The sequence below is a fragment of the Sturnus vulgaris genome, chromosome 5 (genome assembly GCF_052056855.1).
Source record: "Sturnus vulgaris isolate bStuVul1 chromosome 5, bStuVul1.hap1, whole genome shotgun sequence".
In the NCBI taxonomy this organism is placed as follows: Eukaryota; Metazoa; Chordata; class Aves; order Passeriformes; family Sturnidae; genus Sturnus; species Sturnus vulgaris.
Genome location: NC_142247.1, coordinates 38036002 through 38046001, shown reverse-complemented (window position 1 = coordinate 38046001; position 10000 = coordinate 38036002). Strand labels below are relative to the sequence as shown.

The 10000-nt window shown below is 37.7% G+C and overlaps 1 protein-coding gene across 14 annotated transcripts in view; it reads left to right on the top strand.

Annotated features, from left to right (window-relative positions):
- FOXP2 (forkhead box P2) overlaps positions 1-10000 on the top strand; it is a 394712-nt gene that overhangs the window by 202105 nt on the left and 182607 nt on the right. For 13 of the 14 annotated variants that reach the window (XM_088165468.1, XM_088165467.1, XM_088165466.1 and 10 more), the window contains one exon: positions 5123-5300. In XM_088165468.1, coding sequence (XP_088021594.1) covers positions 5133-5300 — 168 coding nt within the window. In that variant the 5' untranslated portion in view covers positions 5123-5132. Of the gene's footprint in view, positions 1-5122; positions 5301-10000 lie in introns of those variants that run through there. The other variant, XM_088165469.1, reaches the window with a different exon arrangement.

The following is a 10000-nucleotide window of genomic DNA, read 5'->3' as shown; positions in this document are numbered from 1 at the left end:
TTTTACCATGAAAATTATTTTTTTTTCTCGTGAAAGATGCTGATTTTGATCACTGATGCAGATGATAATCCTTTCTGATTATTCTGTGTCCTGTAATTTACAACTGGAAGCTCTGTTTTTCTGAAAGAACTTCCAGCACAAGGTATTTGGGCATTTCTCACATTTTTACAGGGAAAACTTATTTGAGCCAGACAGTTATTTATTTTACACCTAGTAATAAAAATACTTCATTTTACAGTATTACAATGGTGTTTGACCTCATTAGTGTTTTAAAAATATTTAGAAATGGTGCAGTGACTTGTCTCTGCTTACCTCAAGCTTTGAAAGCTGCTTTAGATAAAGAAACCAAAACACCTTTACAAATGTTCTCTTAGCTTTCCAAATTTTTTGTTCTCACACATTCAGCTATGTCCTTAATATTTGGCATTTTGATTTATTAAGCAATCTTAAGTATTAAAGGCTTTTAGCGTACTCCAGCGCAAGACTTCAGATGCATTGTGCCTTGTGTCAATGATGAATTAATTCCAGCAGAGCACAAAAGTTACTATTATTTAAGCCTAGCTCCTCACCTCTGCTTTTACATCACAGTCCAGTTTCAAAAGGCTGTAGACTGGGCTCCGTCTTACGGAGGGAAGCGGGTGTGTCACGTCTGTGGATGACCCAGCGTGGGCACCCTACGGCCAGGGCAGAGCGGCGGCCCCGGGGTGCGGCCCGGGGTGCGCGGCGGGCGGGCGGGCAGCAGCGGGCCCGGGGTCCGGGGTGCGGGACGGGCGGGCAGGCAGCAGCGGGCCCGGGCTGCGGGGCGGTGCGGGGCGGGCAGCAGCGGCCCCGGGGTGCGGCCCGGCCCGGCAGCAGCGGGCGGCCCGGCTGCGCTCCCGGCGCCGGCCCCGCGGGGCTGGCAGCGCCCGCCGCTGCCGGGGCACGCGCGGCTCCGCGCGGGCCGGGCCTCGCGTGAGAGGCACGTGCGGGGCACGCCGAGGCCGAGGCGCGCGGGCCGGGACGCCCCCTAGCGGCTCTCGCAGCTGCCCCGGGCCGGGCCTGGGCCGCACCCACCGGGCCGGGCCGGGCTTGGGCCGGGCCGGGCACCACAGACCCCGTCAGCCGGGCGTGACACACGCCCTGTCGTAAACCGAGGAGGTTTCATAGCGGCACGGTGCGCTATCCTGCTATTTGTACAAATAAAAGACCCCGTCTTGGTGCAAAATAAACACAAAAGCACTGTTGTGACTATAACAGGGAGTCATATACTAATTTATATAATAAGTGGTTGTGCACGCTTTATTCAAGATTATGGCTGCAAGAAATGGCATGAATTGCTGGGTGTGTTTAATGCTGGATTATAGCAATTTGAAACATGTCAAACACATGGCTAATGCCTCATGCTTCACTCATTCTTGCGTAAACCTGCATAGCCACCATCCATTATACCCTTGGTAACAACACAATTCTGCAAGTAAATATTGTTACACTAAGTAACCTTTCAATTCAAGTTGTTTAGGAAGAGAAAATGCAATCTTGTGCAGTCAGTTCCAGTGTCAGTTTAATGTTTCAAAAGGGAAGTGGTGTAGAGAATAAGTATCTGTACAGTGACTTGCTGCCTTAAAACACACACGCGTGCACGTGCGGGCGCCTGGGCGCGCAGAAAATGTCCAGTTCACTGCAGGGGAGAAAAGTAAAACTGTAGCTTCTAACTCAACGAGGTGGAGTATTTCTTTTTTTTTCCGTATGGGTGATAGCTTGGCTACCCTGGCAGGATTAAGTACTCAACCTGCAGTGCAACCCAGCTCTAAAATGATTTACAATTTCACTCTCTCTTGCAGACAGCAGCAAATATTTTCCCCATACCTTTGTTTCAAATGCCGGGTAGGAAAACTTATATCCCACCATTGGCACCAAGAGTTAGAGAATCACAACAGAAGTAGGTGCTGGTGAATGTGTCTGTGAATGTGGGTGCTTGTGTGCATGTGTGCCTGTGTAGGCATGCTCATGACTGACAGCGAGTGTGACAGCAAGAGAAAAGAGAAGGATTAGAAAGTATGAATGTGTATAAATGTATGTAAACAGGGACCGGTATATTTTTTCTTGTCCTATTTGAATTACCAAACTTACGGCCTTAGTATCTGGCTGATACCCATCTATTTCCTTTGTGTTTATTTATGCTTATTTTGGTAACAGTCTGCACTACTGTTACAAAAACAAGGAAAAAAGTACATTAGTTTGCTCAGTGAGATGTTGCAGGTTCGAATTATTTTGCTGCCAGTAAGTTACTGATACATAGACATGTTCCTTGTTTAGATACATTCAGTGCTTCACTTTGTGGGGTTTAGAGTTGATAGTACATACACACACAAGTGCATAGACTCACGTATATATGTATGTCTATGAAAGAGAAAAGAATGGAAAAGAAAAATACTTTATGCTCCTGCTTTCTCTAGTAGCTCTTTTTCAGTTCCGACAGTGAGGACAACCAACACAGTGCATTACTCTAGCCGAAGTTTTAGTTTGTTTTTTAAAATACCATTTTAAAACTAGAGGAACACCCCCCCACACACACTTTATTTTTAACATGAAATTATAGGGTCTCTTTTTTCTTCATAAAAATATTTCAGTGTGTCTTCACTTCAAAATAAATAGTCCTTTCTAGTGTTATTACTCTGTAGTTTCATTCTGTCTGTACCCAGCTGTTGGATCGGATTTGTTGTTTTCTATTGCCAGAGTAGTGGTACTGGTCAGGTTACGTTAAAGCCGATTCTGCTGGCTCACAGGCACTTTAACTTTAAATGTAGAGTCTGAACTACACTCTGGGGCTTTGCAAGGATACAAAATTCACAAGACATAAAACCCTTTGGTTAATGTGAACTGGAAGACATTTAACCCTTCTTTGTTAATTGCAATGAAACAGTCAGAGAGATGTAAAAACAGGAGGGATGATGTATTTATTCATTACATTTCTAGGTGTTTTGTAATGTTTTGATTATCTAACATTTACACCCCTTTGCCCTTTTAATGTGCTTGGCTAAATGTACCACTGTTATTGTCTAACGTTTGAATTTGTAAAAGATGAACCTGTCTGTTGGTTAAATCTTTGTTTGACTAAAAGAGGATTAACATTTGAATTTCCCAAATTTCCAAATCCTTGTAACGATACAGCTGATGAAGTTTTAAATAAATTTCCACTCTGATATACATGTCCTTTTATTGAAAGTAAATATTGTAAAAATCAGAAAGGGCTGTCTGCTTCCACAGTTGTGGCATATCCACATTAGAATTTTCATATAACTACTAAGGGCAATCAGACCCTTTTCTCTGAATATTTTAAACATTGTACATGTAAAATTTATGCCTAATTTGAATACTTATTAGCTGCCTAATCTCAGAAAAGAGTATTAGCTTTGTTTTTGCCTTGTAAAATTCATCACTGCTTGTATCACATTTTCCATTTCTATTATTTTTCTTCGCTGATGTTCATAAGTGTTTTAGAAGGACTGTTTCTTCATAAACACATCTGGTGCTGCTGTTGTTTACTGGGCTGTAACAGCTGCTCTCCTTTATGGTAACTGTGTTTGTGTTTAGGTTTTTTGCATCCTGTTTATCTCTGAACAGATCATCCTTAAATAACTCATCTTTTGCTATTTTAACATTTTTCACACAATATATACTTTTGCTATGTCTTGTAGGAGCTTGTTTGTGGTAATTCATACTGCATTTTAATTAGTACCCCATGCGCACAGTTGAAGTTGTAATGATTCTTCTCCTGCCTTTTTTATTTTATTTTTTTTTTTTTTTAAGGCTAGGCAGTTGCTCATACTTTGCAAAGGAAAAAATAGCTAAGTTAAATAATTAGGCTAAACAGCAAGCTTTGTTTCCTTTCCCGAGTTTGCTTACACATCCCTCTCCCTTCAGAGGTGTTTTTTTTAAAATCACAGCTCAGCCAGGTTGTTGTGAGGACTCGTCAGTGGGTCGGGAGTGAGGATGAAGGAAGGGAGCTCCATTCTGACCCTGCAAGAGCAGGAGAGGACTTTGGTGGCTCTGAGAAGAGACGCTGACCTTTCCATATTACAGATACAAAATGCGCCTTGAAATTCTGGTTTGTAAGGGCACGTTGGTTCTTTATTTACTGCAAAGATTTCAACTGATCTTGGCAGGACATCTCATTGCTATCCTGAAAGTACAGTATATTTATGCAGTGAAAATGATAAAACATTTATTACTGTAGAGAAGGTAATATGCATAATTTATGCTGTTTTTAGCACAATCATTAGTGATATTCTTGATAGATTTTATTTCCAGCTTTCATATCTAATACATGCCTGGAAAATTAATTTTATATCTTTCATTTATTTGCCTATGTTAAAATTGAGTTTTAAGTCATCTTCAAGTGAACAGTTTGATTGCTGCTCATGCATAAGCTTAATTACTTCCCAGGAAGGACAGTATTAAATGTTTTAAATGTCAGAAAAATAAATGAATATCAGGCGTTTGATTAAAAAAATAGGCAATATCTGACGTGTTTGCAGCAGGAGCTTTTTCTTAAAATGCCTCCGAGGCAAAATTTTATTTAGTCACAAAAAAGGAGAAGCCCATTATACTATTTATCATTGGTTGATACCATATGATTTGTAACACCCTTACAAAATTTTAATTTTGTATGATTAGCTGTGCATCATTAAACAACAGCCTTGCATAAGATATGCTGTAAAATTCTGACAGAATCAAGATAGTGAATATTTTAAATAAGGCTGTATAGTCATCCATGGTTGTCAAAGATAGATAATAGGAAATATAGAGCAGTGTGTGAAATCGTGCCTTCACTTAAACTGGTTTTATAGGTAGACTTTAAAACGTAGTCGTTCATAAATGCTATTGACCATGCTGCGTGCATGGTGTGTTATTTTGGCCGTTAAATGTAAGCACACAAAGCTTGCTTATAGAAATCATAATTCCAGTGATTAGCAGCTGTATGAAAGCAGAGTTTGCATTGCATTTCTTGGTAAACGGCTCTGCGAGGCTTTTTTCTTCTTCTAAAGATGCTGTCTGTGTAATTGGCAGAGAGGGACATCTTGATAATGGAAGTGTGAAGGTGTAACGCGTGTGTTAATTGATACTTCTTAATCACTTTTAGGTATTAAGTCATGATGCAGGAATCTGCGACAGAGACAATAAGCAACAGTTCAATGAATCAAAATGGAATGAGCACTCTAAGCAGCCAATTAGATGCTGGCAGCAGAGATGGAAGATCAAGTGGTGACACGAGCACTGAAGTAAGCACAGTAGAACTGCTGCATCTGCAACAACAGCAGGTAAGTTTGTTTTGTTTCCTGTTTGTTTTTAAACAAATAAAGGGCTGTTTTCAGAGGGGCACCTTTTTGGAGACCCTCGGTGCGTGCTGAATGTGGAGTGTCGTGGAAGTGAAGAGCACGGGGCATTATTTACTGTTGTTTTAGTGCACGATAATGCTGAAATGGAAGGATCGTGTTCTTGTGGCAGCAACATCTTGCTGATATGGCTGCATGCCACCACGCTTGCCTGGTGATTAAAATCCCGCTGCGTATTTATAAAAGTTGTGCCGAAGCCTTGCAGTGCAATGTTTTCAGGAGCTGTTAGTTTACTGTGCGATTCGGGCGTGCAGGACGTGGTGCGAGGTTTTCCACCAGAGGGCCACATTAGTTGAGACTTTGCTTCGCTTGCAGTGAATTGTGCCAAAGTCAGAGCTGGGCAGTGAAGGGACCCTAGTGAAGGGACCAGAGTGACTTTTCTCAATAAAGATCCTTTGCTGTCAGAGGTTTAATTAAATGTTGGTTAGTTCAAAAGCACTGAAATAAAAAAGGCAGTGTTCCTGCCTTTGTGCGCTTGCGTGTGTGTGAGTTGTAATATGGATGTGTAATTTCGAAAACATGGGAAAAGAGAAGAAGCAGCTTTTCTGAAGGTCTGTTTCCATTCTCATTTTGAAAACATATTTTTCGTATTTTTTAAGTTTGTCTGTTTGTGCTCCGAACAAGTTAATGGAGAGCTGCTGTTATGTTTAAAACTGTAAAATTCAACCGTTCTTGGGCTGCTGACACCACCTAATTACAAGATGCAATCCATTAACTTTTGTCGCTGTAAGATTTCCTTTTAAAACCTGAACAAACTAAACTCCTGCTTTGTTTACCAATGGAGCTGCCTTTCCATCAGTGAGCACAGATTGTGCTAATGCATGAAGCCCAAACTGTTTGGTAAACAACCTAATTTTGAGGTCTGATTCTGCAGAGTGCCCAGTACCTGCTTCAAACTCCTGAAAGTCTTTGCTGCCTCATCCTTTCATTTGCTGAGCCCACTCAGCACCTTTGGAGTTCGAACTCTTAATTTTAAATGCTGCGGTTTTTCATTACAATGTCAGGTTATTACATTAATGGAAGGAAAGTTGTCTTCTGTTAGATAAAATATTATAAAAACGTTGTTTTATAGAAACATGTTTTAACATGATAGATACATTGCATGTGCACGGGCCTCTGAAATAACAGGTCATAATAGCTCTTAAAATTGAGTAATTTTTAGTGCTGAATTAAGCAGTGTACACTAGCTACGTTTATAGTTAAATATTTTAAATGGTGACAGAAAATGTGGAAGAAGGAAATAGTTGTAGATTGAAATATGAGAAGTTGTTAAGGCTTAAATCCGTGCCTTGTTTCAAATTCAAGTGTATTCTGTTTTAGCAATCGAGCTTTTACAGTATGACAGTCTGAAGAAATACAGGTTTCAGTGTCCTTATTATGTTCTTAGCAGGTTTTTACCTCTCTATATATACATGATTATGTGTATATATATATATGTATATATATACACACCTTGTGTTTTTATACTCTTTTCATGTAAAATTGTATACGCACAAGGAAACATAAAAATTTAATATTGTTTTCATTGAAAATCATGCCATCATCTTTATTCAAGTGTTCAGATTATAACAGAATTTTAAAATCTTTTTTGAGAAAGAGTGCATCAAATTGGTGAATATGTTTAGAAAACTAAATTTAAGTGAAGTAGTTTAAAACACAAAAATGCTAATAGAATAATGTGCCACTTACGTGTTTCTCAAAGTAGCAGTCCTAGGCATGTGTAGCCAATTTGTCCATACAGCCAGAGATTCTGGTAGATGGCATTTGCAAAGACCACAGAGAATTACAACTGAAGATGAAAATATCCAGTTGAGTACTAATAACAGACAGGTTCTGAGGGGACAGGCTTAGAAGTGACAATCTTTTCTTCAAAACTGTGATTAGATCTTAAATAAGCAGACAGGCAAAGTAAAACCATGGGTACAGTTAATAGGACTCAAGAGGCATTTTATGGTAGGGTCTGCACCATAGGATTTAAATACAACTTGAGTTAGGCATATGAATCCTTCTATAAAATATGTTGATGTGAAACATAAACAGTAGTAAACATACGGTAGGATGTCCTTCAGCATAGCTTTGTGCTACTTTTGCTTTGCTTTCTCCTTTTTCTGTTTCTTTTTCTTCCCCTGTTTTTGACCAGATGCCTTTTGAAATATGAATTAAGAGGAAAATGATGGCTGCTTTTATTATTGTCACTGTATGAACTCTCTAAAATGGTATTTGTAATATGTGACTTGTCTGGAAAACTTTGACACACAGAAAAACAGAGGAAACCCTAGAAATTATTATTCTTAAGATTTTTTTTTTATTGTTTAAATATGTGCAAGATGTACTCATGGTTTAACATTCTGGATTTGGCTTCTCTGAATCATTTCATTGTGAGTCTTCAAATAGACAAATCAAGTTTTTTATAGCTTTTTCTAAAGGAAGCAAATAAATGATTGCTGGTTTTAGTAATTTCCTTCAACTGGGCAGCTATGTAAAGGGATGCTAATGCTTAAGAACAGGTTTATTAGCTGAGTAAAATCACAAAGTAAGTTTTTACTGTGGCATGAATATTTACTGGGGAAAGTTAAACAAGAGAAATTTTAGACTATATACAAGACCAACTAGAATAAGTTAATTTTTTTAAGTTATATATGTATGGATTTATAGAAAGTAAATAAGGTAAAACAGATTTTATTATGTTCTTGTAGGCAACTATATGGAGCTCGGACACTCCTATTATTTTCTTGATGAACTATGTTGTTGTGGTCTTTATATAGAAATGAGAAGTTCGGCTTAAATTGGGGAGTTATTTCTCATCCATGTATCAAGAGAGAATGACAGTAATTCTACAATATATTGTAATATATACTTGGTGATAAATGGATTGGGTGCTGTCACAAGTCATCAGGTCAGCTTTGAAGATGTATGACTAGGACGTAAACAACTTCTTATCTTGCTGTTGATATTTATAGATTTATAAATATTGCTAAAGTGAATGTACAATTTTATTTAGACAATATGATGCAAAGTGTAATCTGCCCAGACTTGTTTCTTCTTACGGTGAGCATTCTGTCTTGTATGTGTACATTCAGATACTTCTGAGCTTTTCACTTTCATTTTTCTCCTTGTATGTTAAAATCAGTGTTAGATACTAGAATGTATAATACATGAAAAAAAAAAAAAAGCATATCCTTGATTAAATACATTGAAAGATTATTCTGCATTAGATGTAGAATTTTATTTTTATATTAAGTTTGTAGAATTAATTGTTTGTGTCACTAAGGTCAAAATAGTTGCTAAAAAACCATGATTGCTTTACAGGGTAGATTTGAGCTTGCATTTTGAGCATTCATTAAGTCAATGCTACCAAGATAATATTTTTTAAATGTTTTATGGGAATTTATTGCTTAGAAACTGTTTCCATTGACTACGTATAATGTTAATTCTTCAAAGCAGTTTCATTTTGTTAGTATATCATTACTAGCATTTTATTGGTACAAAATATTAATAGCATTTCTAGAAGAAAAAACATGGTGCTAGCATTCAGGTTATCTTGATGAAAAAATAGAAGTTTTGCTTTCTTATTTGTTTTTTCCTCGTGATTATTTAAAAAAGGATGAGAAAAATTATAGGGGGTAGTTTGTTTATTATGTGAAGTCTTGAATTAGATGTTAACAAAACTTATGTTTCTGTATGTTGTAGTTCTATTTACTAAACCACTAGAAATGCATTTTGGCTCTTTGAAAGAGAAAATAATTTTCTCATGCTGTAAAGGAAGTTTGTATTAAAAGGTGATATAAAAATATGCAGCTACTACACCTATAGCAAAAGCTGGTGCCATAAAGCATATTGATTATATGTAAGTTAAATAGAAAACTTCTTACTGCATCTGATTGTACTTATTATTACTTAAATTGACCCCAGCATATTAGGCAAAAATGCTTCTTCCTACTGATTTAAAACAGAAGTTAAAATTATGGAAAGGTATGCAGAAGTGTTGCAGGCTTAAAAGAGCAAAATTCTATTAGGTTCATATATAGGACTTTCAGGGCAGGTATTACCAGATCAGCAGATGTTGTGCTAGTAGACGAAAGTATGTTTTCTGATTTCAGGCACACATGTGGTCTAATCTTTAATTTATTAGAGAACTGGGAATGTCCTAAAATATCAGCATGTAATTTTACCAAAGTCCTGATATGCCCATAGAACTATTTCTTATTATTAGTCTTTATTTTTTTTTATTCCTGCCCTATGCTTCTGCAAACAGTTTTCTCTCTTGGTGAATAATTGGAGAAGGGCTAAATTCAAGTGCAATCTGTCTGACTGCCTACTGACACTACAGCTGGTGTAAAAAGAGTGTATTTCATTTTCCACATCTGCCATCCCAATCTTTGATGAAGTCCTTATTGTCTGATTGTCCAAAAAATTTGAGCACATGGCTATTTAATGTAATTGCCAGGAGGTGGGTCTCATTGGGACCACGCCTCACTATTTCCACCTGTGAAATGGGAATGATATGTATCTGGCTTACATATTTGTTTCTGAAGCAATTCATAAGCTAGACTCCTAACTACATGAGCCAAACTATCTGATTAAATATTATAAAAACTCCATATCCCATCTCAATGTGGTATTTT